This window comes from Rhinolophus sinicus, linkage group LG02, assembly GCF_036562045.2.
Source record: "Rhinolophus sinicus isolate RSC01 linkage group LG02, ASM3656204v1, whole genome shotgun sequence".
Classification (NCBI taxonomy): domain Eukaryota; kingdom Metazoa; phylum Chordata; class Mammalia; order Chiroptera; family Rhinolophidae; genus Rhinolophus; species Rhinolophus sinicus.
In genome coordinates this window covers 158,818,493-158,840,881 of record NC_133752.1, presented here as the reverse complement: position 1 = coordinate 158,840,881, position 22,389 = coordinate 158,818,493, and the positions used below count along the sequence as shown (strand labels likewise).

General features: G+C 33.4%; 1 protein-coding gene across 1 annotated transcript in view; it reads right to left on the bottom strand.

Annotated features, from left to right (window-relative positions):
* Window positions 1-2,087: 2,087 nt before the first annotated feature.
* SYT10 (synaptotagmin 10) overlaps window positions 2,088-22,389 on the bottom strand; it is a 63,295-nt gene continuing 42,993 nt past the window's right edge. The window contains exons 4-7 of the mRNA XM_019736536.2: window positions 15,768-15,888; window positions 12,423-12,594; window positions 9,804-9,933; window positions 2,088-8,062 (exon numbers count right to left, since the gene is read on the bottom strand). Coding sequence (XP_019592095.1) covers window positions 7,991-8,062; window positions 9,804-9,933; window positions 12,423-12,594; window positions 15,768-15,888 — 495 coding nt within the window. The 3' untranslated portion in view covers window positions 2,088-7,990. The remainder of the gene's footprint in view (window positions 8,063-9,803; window positions 9,934-12,422; window positions 12,595-15,767; window positions 15,889-22,389) is intronic.

The window sequence follows — 22,389 nt, the reverse complement described above, 5'->3', positions numbered from 1 at the left end:
AGCCTCAATTTCTTCATTTGAAAATAGTCATAAATCACAGGGATTTTGTACAGATTAGGGATAAGGTAGGTTATGAGCACAGTGCTTGGTGCATAGTACATGTTCTGTATGTTTTAGGCAATATGTCCAATTAAAAAAAAAAATCTTTCAATTCTGACTCTAGTTTTCAATTACAACTTCCGGTTAAGGTAACTCTGTAGCTTTCAGCACTGCTTCTCTCTTGTTATTCACTAATGTAAGGTGGTTAGATTTGTGAGCTCCTGAAGGCATCATTTACATAGGCCACCATGTGATCAATGCCTCCAGTTGTGTAATCTGTTGACCTGTTTGTGTCTTGTATTCTCAATATGATTCTTACCTATTAGTTCCTTTACTCTCTGGCTTGAGTTCCCATCTCTGACTCCCATTTAAGGTAAAATTTTCAGTCATGTATGTCCTGAAATTTATAAACAAACAAACAAAAACTTGCTCATAAAAATACACACACGCTAAATAATTAGACTCACTAAATGCACTCAGAAATCATACTCATATTTGGAACTTTGGATGATTTTTTCATTTGGAGGAAAAGTGGGTTTACAATACATCAAAAGTATGAAGAGTCCTATTTGTGGTTACTTCAGATTTTTGGTTTTATTCTCTGTAAACGTTAATGGATATAACTCACCTTTGTTCTAGATTACTTTCTAAGAGTAAATAGAGTTAAAACTGTTCAAATCTAGCACAAAAAGGAATTTTAAACAATAGCATAAATAATGACATCCATGAATTGGATGCTTCCAAATTCTTTCAGATACACCAGTGGTGACAGCCCAAAATTATCTAGAAAATTGTCAAGATAACAACTCATACTTTTCAAGAATTGATTAACTTTTAATCACACATTGCTTTTATTTCTCACAATTTTTCTCTCTATATACATTTTTTCATTCATATATATTTTATAAGTTGTCTTTAAGATTATAACCTAATAGTATGCCTTCTGCTGTGCAGAATGGAGATCTGTTTGAGATGTGGTCATATGAAGAATCTGTCTGCATTAAAAGAAAAATAGAATAAAAACCTTAATATAATAAAAAAAATCAATAAGGAAGACAATTCCAACAGAAGAATGGGAAAAATCTTAAACAGTGAAATCCAAATTCTCAGTCAATATATATGAGAAATGATGAATACCACTAGAAAAAAATAATTTAAACATTGATGAGATACCTTTTTGTCATGTTCAAATTGGCAAAAACTCAAATAATAATTCCAAGTATTGACTACTGTAATTTGGAAAGCCATACATTGTTATTGGGAATATACATTTTAAATCAGTGTGAGTATAAATATATACACTTCCTAAAAAAATAAATATAAATACTCCCTGGGGAAATATTTAGCAATACTAACTAACAACTGGTCATTTGTTTTCAGAAGAAACTTAGATTTCAGCCAGGCTCTTTATACTTTTTGGAAACAAGGACTTCAGCAAGGACAGACAAGTCTGATTACTGACTCTTCGTTATCCTACACTCTCCACAAACTTACTTACTTGCTTCTTCTTATGAGTTATATTTCTTTGAAAACAATGGCTCTAGGTACAGAACCTCTATCTGGTTTATCAACGATTATGATTTCTTTGAGTCAGTGCTTTGTCGACTGCCTGAAACTAGTTGCTATAAATATGCCTCACGAAAATATTTTTGAAAATCAGAGGCAAAACAGAAACAAACAAAATTGCTAGTATACTCCAACTACTGGATCACCTGCTAAGGCATTTATAGGGAATTTTGGAAGATGAAACAAATGTAGCTAATATTTGTAAGTGGTATTTGCCTCTTTTAACACTTGACTAATGGTTGTTTACCCCTTAATAGAAACAATCCAGGACTTTAAATTAATAATTTTGTGAAAAAATGGCACGTATTAAATGAGGTTTTTAAGATATATGTAGTCGCTTGAATTATTGAAATATTGATAAATGAATTATACTATTGTCTAATGAGTGCCAAAAATAATGAGTATTAAAGAAACACTTAGCAACATAGAGGTCTCAAAATCAAATCTGAAAAAGGTATTTTCTTCAAAGACAAAAATAATTTATAATCACTTTATTTATTTTTCAAAATACATATGAAACAGTAAAATTATATTTCAAGTGCTTTTCCATTTTCTTTTACAAAAGTAATCATAAACTGTACACTTCATAACAGTTTTGAGGTTTCATTGTTACATAATTCATCTGAACCTGACAAATATGTTCACACTTTCTAAAGAAGACATTGTAAAAATACTGAAATGTGTAACATCCTTTAAAGGTGGTTGCAAAACATTTGTTCTCAGTAATACAATTATATGCTGTCAAGTTTCACAAATGGCTCATTACCATGTACAAAAGCCAGAAACACGAATTTCAAAAGATTTTAAAATTTCTGTTCTATAATATGGAAGTCAAAGATATTGATTAAACAATGGCTACATATTACATCACAAAGTTCACTTAAAAAGTCACCTAATGAACATTGAAGGTTACAAAGCAAGATCAAATACGATGGATCTAAATTATTCAATGTCATGTATGAAATGAAGAATTTTTATGGTTGCTGTCAGTTTAGAATAATATGTAATCTTGGACTATTCATTAGTGAAATCATCACATTTACAATGTGAGACAATACTATTTTGACTTCTTCAATCTTCATTCTGAAATGAATGTTTCATTTCATTGTGTTTCATAACTTATCCATATTTTGAAGATGAACCCAATCACGTCTCTCAGTTTGAAGGGTCAATAAAAAGTTAAAGCAAATGACATGAACTTGGGCTGGACTTTTTGCTTATAAAAAACCCAAATATTTTGCATATTAAAGTTTGTCTATCTGTTTCTTTCTTCTACAGTAATAGAATTTATGAAGCTAGTCACACTGAGGATTACTGTGTTTTTTTAAATGAGAAGCTTAGAGGGTCTTTAAAAAAACAAAAAAAATATAATAAAACCCACAAAACGATCTATATAAATAGAATAAACCATGCAATTTTCATAGAGAATAATTTTATAGCCAGTTTGTACATAGCCTTAGGGTTTATAGGGTTTTTCTGGTTCACAAACTTCATTCTACAGGAAAATCATAGTCAAACATAATTTCCTGTATTGATGTTCAGATTGGAAAAATAAAAAACAATTTTGAAAGAGGTAAGAAAAACAAAAATTCAATGCATTAACCTTCCAATATTGAGACTTCTCTTAATAATTTTAACTCATTTCTATAATATGCATTATTATCCAATAAATTGTTTTTGAGGGAAAACATGAAATTGAATAATTGAAATCCACCACCCTAGACAGAAAATAGGGATTCTGTGCATAGCTGATGAAATCGCAACAAAATTTCCAAAGAAAATAGCCTATTTTTACCCTTTCATGATAAGATCAGGAATAGTTTGCTCTTTAGAGAGGGTTCTCATGACCCAGGTGAGCTTAGAAGTAATTGTCAGTTTGAGATTAAAACATTTCCATATAAATACTATTTGCATCTCTAGATCTAATAGTAAATCACTTCCTGTGTCTCAGTATAGATAAAAATAGGATTATTTTAATCAATTCCTCCTTGTAGGCATGTATTTAAATCATTTCAGGCACGAAGAAGTCTATCTTTTCTCTTGAATATCTTCTACTTATTTTTTCAATCACCATTTCGAGTATTCAAGATGTTGGCATTTAATAAATCTTTAAGTCCCACCTCATACCTTAGTTTAGTGATTTCTTTTTTAAGTTGCTATAGCATGATATTGTCGTCCCATTAAGTCAAACCTTGGCTACCTATCTTTATGATGAACAGGGCAAAAATGAAAATAATTTTTTACTTTGATGAGAAAACACCTGCAACGAAAATTAAATGCCACTGTTCAAATACACATCTTTTTGGTGAACTGTTAATGGCAGATCACAAGTATAACCAATGCATCTTTTATTAAATTACCAATAACTCTAACATAAGATTGAGTAAATATAGGAAAAGTCTTTTAATGAAATAGAAAATCCTTACTTTAAAGAGTATCACTGAATAACATATTGAAAACAGCATTTAGTTTAATTAGCTCTGTTTCCCATGTAAAATACAAACTCACTACATTCTTTTAAATAATGGATCTTAGGTTCAGATGAATCATATCCTGAGCCATGTGACTGAGTAACTATTAAAATGCTGTGTCATGGGTTTTTTGAACAATGTTAGAGGATTTACTTTCCACTGAAAGTTAAAATACAAAGTTGTTTTTGGTTTTGCATTCAAGTATCTCTATTTCCATATGCTTTAACACATCTGTTTACCATTTAGTTAAGTAGATTCTTACTTTAAATTATTTTACTTTCTGTGCTTTTTGTATTATTTCTTATTGGCAGCAATAAATTCTTAGGCTAAAAACTATAAAAGTTCAGCTCAATTAAAGTACCTTGGAACAACCAGAGTTGCTTCAAGAACAAGTTTTGAAGAAAACAGATCTCCACATTTTCATTACAATCAATAGAGGTTGAATGACTTTCTTAAATCCTTATCAACCCTAATTTTTTTTCTTAAATATCATGTTTTAATCAGTCATAATCACAACTAAGGTAACAAATAAAAACATCAGATGGAACTCCATTCCATGAATATATGTTGTGAGATAATATCAAATACTCTTTTTAAAGAGGTAAAGAAATGACCATCTGTTCAAAGTTAAGATTGTCGGTCCCTTTATTTGTAATATCTTTGGCTCTGTTGATAACTCGTTCTGAAATAAGTTATATTTTGTTTTATGGATAATAAAAGTTCAAAAAGGAGTGGAAGTTTGGCTCTTTCATTTTTGAAACAATCATTAAATCAAAGCCTTAAGAGATTGATAGTTCTTTACTGAGTCTGCAAAATTTTAAAATAATAAACATTACCGGAGAATAAACACAGGTGAAAATGTCAGTTAAATATCACAACCAAATAGGTTCAAATATATTTGCTTTTATCTAAAACCTGAGTCAGTATTGATCAGTTGTGATCTCCCTGCAGTAACTAGAACACGTACACACTCCCCAAAACTGCATAAGAAAGTGGGTGCTTGGCTCTAAGTTCCCATCTCTTGTTCCCTGGCACTAGTTCTAATGATATTTTTACTGAATTGTGAACATATGAATATCAGAAGTTTTACATGTGAAATAAAGTACCAGAAACAGGACTGGCCTGACAAAGAAAATTAAAATTGTCAAGAAACATATTAAGAAACCAGTGTACAGAAAGCATCAACTGTTCAGATTTTTGTGAGATTATATACTGCACAAACACGAATATTCTTTTCATATTCAATTTCCTCATTCTCCTGGTTACTTAGTGAATGAGGTAAAGTAAATAAATAGATAAATAAATAAATAAAAAATAAATATGTAAATAACCTGGAAAAGAACATTGGTTGTTATGCTAATGAATCAACATTTGCTCCTTTTTTCCTAGACTTATGTTTGGCAAGTCCCTGAATAAATCCCTGAAATTAGGTATTCATTATATACCTAAGCTGCTGTCATTAAAATGTGGTGCCCACACAAATTAATGGAGGAAATCTGTAACATCAAACCTTATTTTAAATATCGAAATAAAACATATTCTATCTTCAATAGCAAGTAGAAAGAGGATAAGTTATATTTATGAGTGTGTGGCTATGTAGCGTGAGGATTGTTGTATTAAAAGTGGTAGGATTACATTTTTATAATATGAACTATCATTTTAAATGATCATGCTTCATCAATATGAGGGCAAACCTCTCATGTATTGCATGACAGATGACTTGTGAATTTTCTCTCCTTAATCTCTCTCACAGAATTAATAAATATTCTGGCATGATGAATTTATTCTAATCCCTAGGAAACATTTTTTAAAAATTATTTTAAAAACTTATTTTAATTTATGATCCCCATATTAAAGTCTCCTGGTTGGCTGGTTGCATTTTTTTCATCACAAACATTGGCGTTTTCTCCGTAGGAGGCAAAGAAAATCATGAGCTCCTAATTATGAATATAAAGTCCCGAAACCACATTTTCAGATGAAAATAATTATTACATTCACTTAGGAAATACATTCACTAATTAATTGTAAACTGCAGCCATATCTACTAGTAAAACAATTATCTCTGAAAATGTCATTTTATTAAGAGGATAACTTTTATCTTCCCATCTGATAACTGTTATTTCCCAGTAAAATAAAGAATTCCAAAATGGAAGTGTCATCTTCAATCATTCTGTCCACAGCAAGTGGTTCTTTCATTCTTGGTAAGGTAGCCAGGTATTTTCAAATAGGTTTCTTCTATTATTTTCAGTTAGAAAATTTAGTAAGGAATACTCGTTTTCATTAGGATGTTAACAAGCATTTGAAAAATTTTAGGGAATTGTATTTGCCTTTAAAATATTAAATGTGTAAAATACATCTTAACTGACAGTAATGTCATTATGAGATATGCCAACAAGCAAAATTTCAAGGCTCTTAAAACTTTTTATTGTTTTAATATTTAGAAACATGGGATATTACTAAGATTAAAATTTTATAATTGCTAAAAAAAATTTCTCATTCTGATGAATGTGTTTATATATTTTAAGTTCAGATTTGTTTTGTATTGTTTTGTTCTTTTAACCTCCTATCCTGGGATAAGCTTGACATATGCACTATCCACAAAACAAATCTCAAAAGTAAGGTTGAAGTTATTCAGTATAGATACTTTCCAGTAGGTCCCAGAAATAAGACAGTAAAAAGTTGACCTGTCATGTAAAAACATTTGCATAGTTTTTACCACTAGTGGTCTGATCCTTGATCCTTATGAAGCCAAATGCTTTTCATGAAAGGACTGTGGGTCGGGACTGTTAGAATTATTTGTTTATTTTCATTAAATGTTGAAATTATATTATTTATGGTATATCATATAATTTGCTGAAAAGTAAGTCATCCTTTCTTTAAGAAAATACCCAATTTTAATAATTAGCTTCAGATTGGGGTAAAAGTCACCATTATTGTATACAACCTAAACGACAATGAGCAGACAGTTATTGTACCTTTGGTGTCTGTTAGTATGGTCTATCAGAAATACAAGATCTACATGATAGTTTCATGTCACAAAATATACATATCACAGTACTTGAGAACCTTACGAACACTGAAAAAAATGAACGGCTTCTAATTCTATTCATTTGGAAATACTAATGCTACATTTTGAGTTTAAGATTATTAGAATTTTGAAAATATCAGTTAAACAATGCAACAAATGTGTGAAGTAATGTAACATTAAGACAATATAAAGTGGCAGTCCAAATGGCTCAACCTCCATTTTCCAGCTACTAAATATTACTTCTTAAATTTATATTCAAATATTACTTTAAATTATAGCTTTACCTGTATGTTTTACACAATCTTGAGAGACGTTTTGAGTTTAGCAGAGCCAAACATTATCAAGAAAATAATTTGCTGAGAATGAAAGAATGTATTATCATATAAGTTACATTAATTTGATTGCACAAGGATGTAATGCTGTGCAAATTAAGTTCAAAATTTCCATTAAAGTTTATATGTAAATATGTGCATAACTAGAAAAGAACATAGTTGTAACAAAATCAAAACCATACATATGTGACATGTGCTACTTTATACAACAGTAGCATAAACTATATATAATTTTAGATAAGTATGGATTCTTTTTAAAAAATGTATTTCTTTGTTTATGCAAAGAATTACAACTTAATAAAACACTCTTTGTGCTAATAGGCATATGACATGAAGAATAAAATACCTTATGGAGGAAGGACTATTTGTATTCAAGTAAAATATATGAAGATGTCCAAAGTTAATAAACAGATAAAAAAGTAAAAGAAAAATTGCACATCAAGTTTGTTCATTATGAGGATACAATTTAAATGAGAAAATCAAAGCAATTTTTGTTCTGATCCAATGAGCAAATGGTCCCATGTCCTTACTGTAAAGGTCGTATTTTGGAGGCATTATGGTGTGGAAGGTTGTTTGGGAGATGGACAGGATCCTTGACTATCAAAACTGCTTGCCCGGCCAGGTAACTGAAAGACAATAATTTCATAATATATGATCTAGTGTAAAAAAAAATAATGAAGTGGGTAATTGTTGCTACCTTTTAATAGTAACTGTATAAGAAGCAGTAGAGTATACTTTATATTTTACACAACATACTCCTGAAATGAAATACAACGGTCCCAAGACTCATTGAGCTATTTAGAGAATACACTTGTCTATGCTTCTGAAGCACTCTAGGGGAAAGTGCTGTGTGGATGTGCATTTGTGTGTGTGTGTGTGTGCATGACGTTTATGACTTATATTAAATGAAGAAGTGAGGTAAAGATTTGAAACACTAATATATGTATATGTAAGCAGATATCCATGATGTTGCCTGAGCATGCAATGTTCATACCATATTCAACAAATTTTCCCTATAATGTCCTGAGTAACACATCCAAGGTCACATTTTTTGTGACAAAGCTGAGATCAGAACCTGGGCCCACTGCCATTTAGTGGTAAATCACACTGTACTGCATCTCTCATGCAACCCAGTGCCTAGTGCCTGAATAGGAAGCAGAATCTTTGTCTGGAGATTCTGCAGATAAGATGGCAACGTATCATTCACTTACTATGTGGTTATCATAACTATTCTTTTTACTGAGTTGCATAAATTCCATCATCTACCACAAATCCTCTGTCAACCTGCATTACCTCCCAGCTAATCAATGACTTACTTTGTGACTCTTTCAAGATGCTCCAGCAACTGTCTTTGGCAGAGAAAGTCATTCTGTCTAGTAGCATTCAGTGTATCGAGTAGAATGACAGTTAACTTCACGGCTAAGAATCCTGAGGGAAACTGGTATTGCTTCCTCTTCTGGTTAATATAACTATTAATGTTAGTTAAAATCGGAGCTGACATTGTGCCACACTCAGTGCTAAGAACTTACTATTCAGCATTTTAGTTAGTTTTACTCTATGAGTTTACTACCATAACAGAGTAATAGCAGAACTTAGAACCAATATGCAGCATACAGCAAAGCTAGGCTTTGAACTCAGGCATTGATTCCTCAATATTTTAAGAAATCAGTGAGCGCTTTTACTTCCTGACCAGAGTTGGCAAAGATATATCTGTCCCCTTACATAGATGAGTTGTACAGGTACTTGTTATACAGGCAAGTTACTTAACGTCTCTAAGTTCTGCTATTACTCTGTAATAGTAATAAACTCATAGAGTAAAACTAACTAAAATGCTGATTAAATTCTTAGCACTGAGTGTGGCACATTGTCAGCTCCGATTATAACTAATATTAATAGTTATATTAACAAGAGGAAGCAATACCAGTTTCCATCAGGATTCTTAGCCACGAAGTTGACTGTCAGTACCTCTATTTAGAGATTCTGGGGAAGTTTAGGTGAGGTGGCCGTTTTCACAAAGGCGCGCCAACATTCAGTTTCCAGAGAGTAATGAATTTACTCGATCATTTCACCACTCATTGATGTAAGTTTTCAGGCTCTACCAAGAAAACAATAGACTTGCAGTTTTATGGGTCTACTGTCCAAACAAATATCAAACCCAGAAAATATAGTGCTTTTTAAAATCCAACAAGGCACACAAAACATTGAATACTGGATGATAGGGTCTGTGGGACAAAAGCAAGTGCAACGTGTATTTAAAAAGAAAGAAACGTGAATACATACAATGTCAAAAAGGAATTGGAAGATGAATAATATCTAAACAAAAGAGATAATAAAAGAGAGTAGGTGTCAAGAAACCACAGCGCTTACCTCCAGCAAGGGGTGCCAATGTGTTATGGGTTTTCGGTGATAGGCCAGCATTTCATTCCAGTGGTCTCGCCCAAGACCCTTGGCATCCAGTCCTGTTCTGCACACTCCTATGACCTCATTGTGTCCTACCCTATGATTCAAAGAATATCATATTTTCACCCCAACATTCAAAGATAAATGGGCTTTCATACATCGTAGCAGAATTTTAAGCATATGATTAAAACCCAAGATTTTGTGACAGGTTCCAGATGATTTTGTAGATTAAACTACTTCGGGTCAAATGAAAAATCTTAAGTAAAGTTAAATTTACTAAACAGGATCAGCATTCAAAGATGAATTTATAAAATGAGCACACACAATCCATTTTGGTGCTCTGTAACTTGAGCACATTTCACAGTAATAAAAATAGTGTGAATGAGCAATGCCACCTGGCCCTTACCTATATGATGAGTTTCTTTCTTGGAAGGAATCCTATTAAGTTTAAATGATGTAAATCAAATTTTATTCTTTCCACAAGGTTTAATGTTTTATGATGATGCTTAGATTTCTCGCCAAGAGCTCAATACTCACTTTCTTGTATAAATGACCATATTTAGTTGACTTTAAATGATATATCAGTGAATGTTATGCTTGTACTACAATTAAACAGGGCAGGGCTATGTTCAGTACCACAGTGTTTAATTTATTATTGCATAGCACCAGAGCAGACTAAACAACCTTCCTATTTTCTATTCATGTCCTGTTTTCACAGCAACAAATCCAAATAACGATAGTCAATATTTTTGAGACCTTATTATGTGCCAGACGCTGTTCTAAGTAATTGAAATGTATTGACTCACTCAATCACACCATGACCACGAGTATCATTACCGTCATCTCATTTTACGGATACAGAAACGAAACACGCAGAAGTCTGGGGACCTGCCTGCCTTTACCCACTTAGTAAGAGGCACGGGCAGGATTTGAATCAAGACAGTTAATTCAAGTGTGCAAGTGGTAAGTTGCTTCTCAAGAATGGAATGTAATTTAAAGGCTTTTCTCAGGGTTCTTTTGATAGACATCGCTAAGAGGGCTTTGAGATGATCTTAGGAAATTTCATTCCTTTCTTCCTACCACTGATATAGCTATGTATAGTTAGTACCGTTTTCCTCAATATGAAGTTTCCCAAACAAGCACAATTTTAGAAAGAAGTGCTTTTTATCTTTCTGTGTTATATATTGTCAGGATCCATTTCCCTGAAATTGTTTGGGTGACAATTGCTCAATTGAATCTACCTGCCATCACTGCTGTGGGAAATCGATAGAAGTCATTATTTGGTCAAGCAGAACAAGGGCTTCCAATGAAAACATTACAAAATGTTTAGAGTTTAAAATTTCAACTAATTCAATTCAATCTCTTTCTCTCTCTCTCTCTCTGTCTCTCTCTCTCTCTCTCTAATGATAGCTTTGTTTTGTAACCTGTGATATAAACTGATTTCAAAAAGATGGTACAGATCATTTTATTTCTCAGTGCTTCATTTTACTAGCTGAGCCAGAGGGCATAGCCTATTAATTTCTCCCGGTTATAGGATCCTGGTTCTACCATTTTCATGGCACTTTTCAAATATTAAAATGGATACTCTTTTTGAATATTTGTATGTGTGTGTTCTGTAGCACTTCTGATATCATTAGAACAAAATAAATGTGGTAAGGCATTGTCTATGTGCTGAAACTTTGTAGGTTAAATATACAGCATTCTTTTCCAAAAGGTTTATAAATATAAAAAGCAAAACAATAAAAAGAAGTATATAGCAAGGACCAAAGAAGAGATATGCAATTGTAGTGGGACAGGAATTCAGAGGAAGAAGAGGTTGGTTAGCTGGGGAGCACACAGAAGTAGTAACTTGAGCAGGGCTGTAAAGCCTGGTTGGGGTGAGATACGCAGAGCAGGGAGATACTTCAGACAAGGGGCAGGTGGGAGGGTAAATGTAGAAGCTGCCTCAGGGAGAACCTTTAGAGCTGCTGCACCTGGGAGTTTGCAATTTATTTCATGAAAGGAGAAGTGACTCCAAGTGTGTGAGCTGGAAGAGCTATCCACAAAGCCATGTTTTAAGACTGATGTGAAACCATCAAGGCTGTATTCCTCCGGTCACTACTCACCTTTTACTCTTAATACTCGCTGTCCACAGTTCCGTATTATGCTAATGTGCTACAAAAAAAGTGAATCCCCAAGAGATTACATAGCTTTCTCTTTCACACAGCTAGTTAATAATAGAGCTCTGATAAGAATCATTATATTCATACATCAGCCCAGTTGAGAAACTCCATTGATTGTGATTTTTGTTGTTCCTCTGAAAAGGCTTCACAAGAGTGCTTTCTGTAATGTATCTCACACTGCTTCTGCACCCATTCTTTCACCAGCCCCAGTGTGCTCTGTTCTCAACTTAAGAATGACTTCTTTTGGAGAAGAAGGAAAAAAAAGAAATATTATAACATGGAAAAAATGAATTTTGAATGAATAATTTTTCCCTCTTCCAATTTATATTAAAACTACTGTGGCAATTAATAACCTGAAAACCTGAATTGAGTCTGCATATGACTAAACGTGGCTGATCTTCAGTGAGTAGAGAGAAGCACATACCGATCGTAATCCATGACTGCGATGGACAGGCTGACCTGCTCCACATTCTCTGGAGGGATGTCGAAAATAATGGCCTCATTGTACACCGGGTTTAGAGTGTTTTTCTTTGTAGTTGTTTTCCTCTTTTTTAATCTTCGACCCTCACACATCAGAGACACTTTGACATAAGGATCTAGGAGTGGGAACGTAATTTTATTAAAATAAAAGGAAAGGTACAAAGCATAAATAAGACTGTAGTTAATTGTTACTAAGTAAGAAAAGTGGTATATGAAACCCTTCGGTATTACCAGTTTAAATTCAGATAATTTATTTGGGGGCAACAGACTCTCTAAGACTTCTTATTTTAAATGGAAACATTTCTCTTGAATGAACTAGAAAATAATTCATTTGATATAATTATTTTTAATACAATGGAGAAAACTCACTAGTTTATCAGGAGCCAGTCCAGAGCTATGTGTCTTTTTGCCGCAGCTATTTGAAGACACATTTTGTTAGAAGTGATTTTTAGGGAATGTAACCCTAACAAGTAAGAATAATGGTATTAAAGTTTATTTCCCTCAAAATGATTTAGAATAAGAATACTAAGACTGGTGAAAGAGCAACATTATATCTAGACAAGTATATGTAATCATAATGAGTAGAAATTAGAAAGCAAAAACTATATTAATTTTTCTTCAATCGTTGGAAAAGATACTAAAATCAGAGGTTTCATTTTACAATTATAAAGTTGGTACTTGATAAGGAGCTCAGATTGAAGAAATGATCAACACAAATCATTATTAAATGTTCAACAGTATACAACAGGAAAGGCAATATTTGGCTTAAAGATGGCTACAAAGAAGATTCTTATTATGACATTGACTATATGATGCCAAATGGAAAGAGAAAAATTTAATTGGGCTATATTTTTATGGGCCAAAGGGATCAAATAATTGTTAACAAGTTCTGCTCCAGCTGACTGATCTCTACCTTTTTACTCCTGCCACCTTAACAACTGTTATAATACTATAGAAAATACAAGGTATTATACAAAAGTTTCTTTTAAAAGCCTTACTTTTTTTCTATAAAAAGGAGGCATGGCTTTGGGAGGAAATGTTGGCACTGGGGTGAGCATGCTAGATGGTTAAAACTGTCAGTTTCTGCTCTATCTTCATTCTTTTTTTTTTTTCTTTTTTTTTTTGCATTCTGGTCACCTTCCAACTGTAGCACCATCACCACTGTTTCTCTCTTTCCATCAATGTAGTAATCAATTTTATTTCCTTAGAATAGCGCAAAATGATGGCAATGTTAATTTATTTGGGCAAATGAATATTTTTTTGAGCTCTAGAAAGATCTATCTACATATTACATAAGCATTTCCACCAAAGGGCAAAAACATATTTTATGGCTAGAAATAGATTATGTAGAAGAAAACAGGGTGAAAGGGCATTGTTTAATGGCTATATTCTATTTATTTTTAACTTTTTCAAAATAATAGGAAGTATGTTCTAAGGAAGAAACTCGTTTTTGTGATGCACTTTTGTGTATGAGCCCCCAGGCCTAGGCCTCTCATTAAAAACAGGAACGAGGTCTGGTTTATCCTTTGATGACCCCATCAGGTCTCTGACGATATTTCTCTATTCTACTTGAGACAAGGATAATTTACTGGCTGCTTAGCTGATTCACAAGCTTTTTGTGAGAATTAATGAGGTGGTGTTCTCAAAGCACGCAGTCCTCTCATGAAAAGCTTCATATAAATAAGAAGCAATCTTTTACTTAATTACAACTTTGGGGCTGCTTGCTTGTCTCTGGGTGGTGAACACACAATGAAATATACAGAGGATGTATTAGAGAACTGTACACTTGAAACTATATAATGTTACTAACCAATGTCATCCCAATAAATTTAATTTAAAAAAAATGTGGGTGGAACTCAAAAAAATTTGATCCTGTTTGATATATGGTAGAAAGAGTAGACTAAACAATAATTTACAGAGCACACTGTTTATCTATATTTCTTCAACATTTATGGACCCAAGACTTTTTCTTGGGTTGTTTAAAAATAAATGTGGAATTTACATATATACATATATATATGTATATGTAATATATATGTATATATGTAACATATATATGTATATATACATACATGTATATGAATTTACATATATATGTGTGCATATATACACAGACACATATACATATATATAAGTATGTATTGCAAATTTAAACAAATTGGTAAATCGACATAGTTCAAGGTTCAAGATGATAGAGAAAGCTGTCCAAGGAGAAGTCTCTCTCTCATTTGTCTCCATACCTCTCCCTGCTTAGTTTTTGTGTATCACTCTAGTATATCTTAATGCAAATATCAGCATTAAAAATTCCCATTCTTACACAGAAAGGAATGTGATAGCCATATTTATTTTTGCACCTCCCTCTTTTGTTCATTTAGTAAATTCTGGAGCTCTATCTACACCAGAACTTGGAGTTCCTTCATTCTTTTTGTAATGCAAATTTAGTTTATTAATTTTGTTGTTGTTCTTACCCACAAAGTTATGGATTACCCCCATGCCACCTTTTACTATATCTCCACTACTATTTCTTATTTCTGTTTTATTCAACAAATGCTTACTGACCTTCCTCCCTACTCTGCTCTTATCATTTTTTCTTTCACAGAGCAATGCCCAACTTCACATATTCAGTTATAAATAATCCTCCAGAACTAGTGATTTAAATTAAGTGATAAAAAAACATGATGTGGCTTTACCACTTTATAAAAGTTAGCACAAGAGAAATTTCCTTCAAGAATGTCTTTAAGAAACTTCAAGAGACATTCACTTACTTTTATTTCTTTCAGTCCCTAGTGTCGCCAGATTTGTACTTAGAAAGGTGGTAAGAATACAAATGGTGTTGGAACCTGGTTATTTCTCTGCAGATCAGGTGAGGAAAATAAATTCAGTCTAAATATGGCTTAATATGGTCCTTACGCATACAGCGAGTTTGCAGTGAATGGCTTAAAGGCCAAAAATCTTCCTTTATAAGTAAGTGACTAAGTAGAAGTAGGGAAGTAGATGGTAAATTATGGACTTTTAAGAAAGAGCTAAATCAGTAGAGAAAAAATAAAAATAAAAACCCAGTTCAAAGTCAATCTATTTAATAATACCTTTTAAAAAGTTCGCAATGATAATGTAACTAAAAGAGGTGATTTGGAGAACTTTGATTGGTAATCTCTTTTTCTACTTTTATTTTTATTACCCTAAAATAGACAAATGAACTCAACAATTCAATCGCTATATATAATTTGGGGTACATGGAATATTTTATTTGGGGATATACTCTTGACCCACCAGCCGACTGTGTGCATACCTGATGCTCCGGTAATGTCCATGGCCTTCAGATTTCTGCACTTGATGACTGTCAATGTCATACGTCCAGCAGTTGGCAAATAACAAAGGGAAAACATGATTTCACCCAGGTCTATACTTTCCTAGAAAGGCAATTGATATTGTTAGTCATTTCAAACACCAGACAGTGAAAACAAAATATAATTGAAGATGTTGAGAGAAAAATCACTTTAATAGAATATTTGAATGCCATTTTAAATTATTTTATTAAGGAGGCAGATAACATTGCAAGAAAGCTGTTTTAAACAGAGGAAGAAAGGAGAGTACGTATATGCCAGCTGCTTAATTGACATCTCCACTTGTATTTCTAATAGGAATCTAAAACTTCATGCCGTCAAAATCAGACTGCTGATTCCACTCATTCCCCATCATCTTTGAAAACCAATTCTTCTGTCAGTCTTTCCAAACTCAGCAAATGGCGTCATAATTCACCCAGAGGCAGGAGCCAAAAACTTAGCAGTCACTTTTATTCTTCTCTTTTCCTCACCACATTCAAACCATGTTTTGTCTGCACTATCTACAAAATATATTCCAAACCGGTGACTTTGTTTCTAGGTCACAAAACAAAGTTTCTAGGTTACTATCATTCAAGCCACTATCCCCTCTTGTCAGGATTATTACTACCTTAGTTTCTAAAATTGATCTCTTATCTCAGAAGTTGATCTTCACCAGCAACCAAAGTGATCATTTATGAAATACAAATCAAATTATTTCACCCTCTTGCTCAAAATCATCGAAGGGCTCACAACTGTACTGGAATAAAATTCAAACCCTTTACCCTGGGACATAAGTGGGGGCAACTATAAATCCTGGTGTATCTGGAAAATTCCGGGTTTATACCTTTTGTTCTGGTGTAATTATTCAGAACATCCCCTTCCACTGTTAAATACATCTTAGTTTGGACCATGCATTACAAGGCTGTACATGTAAGTCCCCGTGTGATCTGGACCTTACCTATCTCTCTAACTTTGTATCTTGCCTCTCCTGCTCAGCTCTCTCTGAAGCAAACACAAAAGCCTTTTTTATTCCTCTTATTCATACAAATGAAGTTTGTTCCTGCCTTTGACCTCTTTTTCTTATTTTTTTATTTTATATCTTTACATGGCTGAGTCCTCACCATGTAGGACTCAGCTCAAACAGCATCTCTTCAATGAGGCCTTCCCCCATCCTATCCTACACTCACCCCCACTCACACAGATCCTTTACATTCTTTTCGTAGCACTTATCATCATCAAAAATTACCCTTTAAGTTCTTTTGTTAGTTTGTTTCCCTGATTCCCATACATAAGGTCTAGAAAATCAGGGTTCTTGTCTGTCTTATTTTTACATTCTACTGAAGTGTCTGGTGCATAGCTGGCTCTCAGTGCATTTTTCTTTTTTAGGAATGGAAAGACTATGAATTAATGTGGATAAAAACCGATCTGCTTTGTTTCACTTATAAGGTAGAAATGTCCACAATATGCTGATATAGATATATTTGCTGTCAATGGCTGCATAGATGACGGACAAATGAAATGAAGAGTGAAAAATGCACATTTAGGATGCTTCTCAATATGTAACTTTACTAACAATTGTCACCCCAATAAACTTTAATTAAAAAAAAAAAGTTGTGTACAGATTTAATCAAACCATTCCTGGAAAGACAATTCATAATAGATTTAATGTGGGGGGAAATAAGTTGCTATGTATTCAAGTCAAAGAATGAAGTTCCTAAAATTTCTTCATGACAGGCTATTAATATTTATTGGACATATTCTTAGAGCTCACATTCAGTTTTATGTAATTCTATTTCTTTAGTCATGGTCTAGAAGTAATAGAGCCTAGTAATTAAGAGCATAAACTTTGAATCAGTTAAACTTTGGTTTGTTCCTATTTTCTACTTCCTAGCTGTGAGATCCCAGGAAATTTAATTAAGCTTTGAATCTGTGAAACTTCATTTCCAAGTTGAGGAAAATACCCTCTCCACAGGGGTTTTAATCATTAAATAAGATACTGTAAACAAAGCCCAAGGTATTTAACAGTGTCTGGCACATGATAAGGGACGCTGTTTTATTCATTGCCGTATTGCTATCACACGGAGCAGTGCCTTACACATATCAGGTGCTCAGTAAGAACTGGATAAATGGAAAAAAATTAATCAAGGGAAGCAATTATTATTTTTCGAGAAAATTAGTAAAAAATAAATATTTTATAAGAAAGATATATCCAACTGGGTCTCCTCTGGGCTGTTTGATTGCTGCAGACACAAAATAGTAAGCAAGATCCAACAGGAGAGACCTGAGGAAAAAACAGAAAGAGTACAACCTTCTGCCAATGATTCATTCTTTTCACCACCAAGCAAGTACTGAGTATCACTTGCTGGGCCCACTGGTAGGTGCTGTAAACACTATGATAGACATGGTATGATTCTGCCCTTGATGATCTCAGTCGAAAAGAAAAAAGTCTGTAAAGGGCTAAGAAAATAAGTCTGAATTCTACTTTTATCTGATGATTCTTTCCTTGTTTCTCCTATCTCTTTTTCCAAGTGTTTCTTTAGGTTCAGTCAATGGGCTTAAGTTTTCTGTCTGGCAGCCATTCCTCATTCCCTCATTGGGTATTTCTCCTTCCAGGAAATCAATTAGAGTAGACATAGACATATTTTGTTGTCAGCTGGTGAAAGTTAAGGGATCCCTTTGTGAATGTAGAGCAAGATACCAAGTTCCACCAAGAAACATGGTGGGGGTGGTGATGGAGAACTTAGGAAAGAAATAGGAGACGTGATCTCAGAGATGAAATGCTTAGGATCCAACAGAAAATGCACCACATGCAAACAGAAATAAAGTACACAAATAGAGACATCTAAAAGGATTAGCAAATAAAATATATTTTCACATGTCCGACTGACATGGTTTTACTTTCATACATTAGATAATTTGTGGGAGTAATTTTTATACTTCTCTATATATACTGCATGCCTACTGGCTGGAACAAAGAGTTTGCCGAGTTTGGTCCCATCTCTCAAATATCTTTTCGATGGGTGCAGGTACTACATAATTTTGACTATCAGTTATTAATAGTTATCGGTAAATATAAAGAGGCTAAAGTGAGGAGTTGACCAAAGTACTAGGCCAAATAAATTGAAAACAAAGAGCATGATTAGGTGACATCTCTAAGCAGCTGTGTATTACAAGCTGGTGACTTTTTGCCTACTGCAGTAGTAAGAAATCTACTTAAATATTTAAATTCCATGTAGTCAAACATTTTAAGAAAACTGGATCAAAGTGGGTGGTAAAAACTAATGTGTAGTATGCATCTGTAATAAATGCACAAAAATTGATTCTTCATTAGACTAAATTTTTCCTTCAGGAAGTATGGACGTGAAAGAACTAAATCTACTACATACTGAAAAGGGCAGAGTATTCTCTAAGGTAAATACCAATATTCTTCAATTTTTTAAATCTGGAAGCAATCTAAGGGATAATCATGAGAAATGAACTTAATGAAAGTAAACATCTGTGTGACCTTAAAAAAGGTCCTGTAACAGATGTAACAGCAGAACTCTAGATTTTGGCTACAGTAAGTGTACTGAGCCACAGTACCCACCACCGAGTGTGTCTCCGTGTTGACGGCCCAACTCCAGAGAGCTGGTTAAGTTTTAACTGCCACCTCTTCTCAGTCTGCCCCAGACCACTGCAGTTTATAAAACCATACTCAGTTTCAACAATCGGAACTCCCTAGTGCACAGCAAAGAACCAGGAAATAAGTTGAAAGGTTTCTGAACATCCAGTGTAAATATACCTAAGTTATGCAGTAAAATTCTAAGAAGACTACATCATTTCTTACTCAATACCCATTTACTATTATTTTAGACAAAATTCTAACAAGAATGTTTACTTGGTATATCAGCCTCCATCAGGTCAAAACACACTTGAAATGTAGAAATGGGGAAACTAATAGCAGGAGGTTTAGTGAAGGTAGCAATAAATGATAGCTGCAAAAACACATCACAATACCTACATATATATGTACATATAGAGAAGCAAATATACTAAAATGAATAGCAACCTAGATCATTTTGTACCAAGGAGAATTAACACTAAAAATGCCTCAGTAACTTAAAACATTTTTTTTACACACTTGAACACTCATTCATAGTAAAAAAGATGACTGAGTCGTTAAGCTAAGAAAAAATAGCTTAGCTTAAGCTTAGTTTAGCTTATTTTCCTTAAGCTAAGGAAAATATCCTATATGTCCTGTTTAAGAAGGTAGAGAAGTATACGTTATTATTTAGAGTTATTCTTATCCAAAATCCTTAAAATGTTTGAAGTGGTAATTTTAGCTTAAAATTAGAAAGACTTTGAGGTTTTGAAAATTTTATTTGTGGGCAATCCCATTTACTACAATTTTACATAAGCATGAGCTTCCCAAATTAACCTCTGAAAAACTCTTACATCTTTGGGCAAATAATCATTTGACAACTGGATATAATGTCTAGGATATAGTGTTCTACAAAATTTATTTCAGGTAAGAAGGTCTTTATTTCATTCTCATACACGCTAATATATTCACAGTGACAATCTCTTAACTCTGTACTTGGAAAAAGGACTGATAAGAAAAGCCTAACACTGAGGTTGGGTCAGGACTGTACATTTGATTTTATCCATCCTGGCTCCACAGGACAGTTGGGAAGATAGAGATCATTTTATGAAAATTGGCTATAGTCAACCTCATGAATAATAGTCACAGTTACAAAATTTTCTCCATGCACTGTCTCTCCAAAATAAAAATAAAAGTCATTTGAAAGATAAATTGATATACAAATAGTTGCACTGCACATTCCATTTTAGGACTAACTGTAAGCTCAAGCTACAGCAAATGCGTGTAAGGGATGAAAAGGAGGCATGTTAAAGCCTTGATAACCATGGATGAAATAACCTAAGGAAGCATACCTGGGAGGGAAACAATCATTACAGTGGGGTTTGAAGGATTAAAGAGATGGGATTTCATGGGGAAGAAGAGGAATAATGTTGTATGTGAATAGTATGATTGATAATGACAGTTATAAAAATAGTATTTGAAAAACATTATTTTGAGAAGGCTAGATGAGGATGGAGAAAGACAGGAGAGGCCATTAACGTAAACAGGCATGGGGAGGTGTTAGCTGAAGAAAGGTTTGAATTCAGTGATATATTAGAAAGTAAAAATATTAAGACTTACTGAAAAAAAGCCTTTAAACAAACAACTGGTTGCCATAGTGACAGCAGTCATCACATCCATTTAACACCCTAAATACAGCTTGCCTTTCACTTGGTATCCTAAACACAGCTTGCCTTACACATTTCCTGGTTATTAAGAAAACTGATGGTTTTCCACACACTGTTAAACAATGTGTTACTAGTTCAAATGAGCGTCTTCATTAAGTTACTAGTCCTTCACCCACCTGCTCACAAAATGAAGCTACAGTGAAATGCAGTCCCGGAATGGATCTACTGGATTCACATTATCGTAAAATTTTTATTTCTCTGACTCATACCTCCCATTCATAGACGAAAATCGTGGAATTTAACCTTGAGCAATCCACTTAACTCCACTTGACCTCAGTTTCTTTGGTGTAACATGAGGGTGTTCAAAGAGATGGACTAATTTATTTTTAGTTCTAAAAGTTTATAATTGTAAACACTGGCAAGATGAAGACTAATTAGTATATACAGTTCAGACATGTTTGGGAATATATAGACAGGCCCTTTTAGGCCTTATTTGCTGTAGAGCTGGTGGAGCCTCATTGGAAAGACCGCAAAGAATCAACTGGTGCTAATAATTTGATTTCAAGTTCAAGAACAAATGGCCATAAAAAATGACTATCAGTTAAATTTCCAGACAATGTGCTAGATTTAGGAAAGATGCAATTCTTAAGGCAGAGAACATCAGGGTTGATCTGGTTGGAGAATCATGAGGAAAGACTAAATAGGATAATGAGTGAGCATTATCATTTATATTGTCTCCTGACTCTGCTAAAAACCTCAAGGCGATTGTTTTTGACTCTCTGATATATGTTGGACACACTAGGCCTAAAATACAGTCCACACTCCTACACATGACACATGTGGTCCGTAACAAACTGAGTCCTAAGTTTTTTTCTACATCCATCTTACAAATTTCTTGTAATGTTCCCACAACTCCAAAATTCTGCTCTCTAGCTATATATCAAAGCCTTGACGATCTCTAAACATTCATTTATTCATTAACAGGCTCATGTTTATTGAGAGCATCCAAAATGCCAGGCACTCTTCTAGTTAGTGGGGGTACACTGACAACCATACAAAATTTTTCTCCTCATAGGGTTTATATGTGATTTTAGACAAGTCACTTAACCTCTCAGAACATCACACAATTAATTTTTTAGGGAACAAGTTGGAAGAAAAGCATAGCTATGCAGAATTTTAAAAAACATACTTATTTTGTTTTTGATTCAGTGTTATAAATGCTTTTAGAGAGATTCTTAGGTTTTAATTATAGGAACAGAGATGAAAATTCTTTCTATGAACATTCTTCCCATGAAAACCTAGGAGGACTTCAGAGGTGCGTGACATTTAATCTGAACCTTG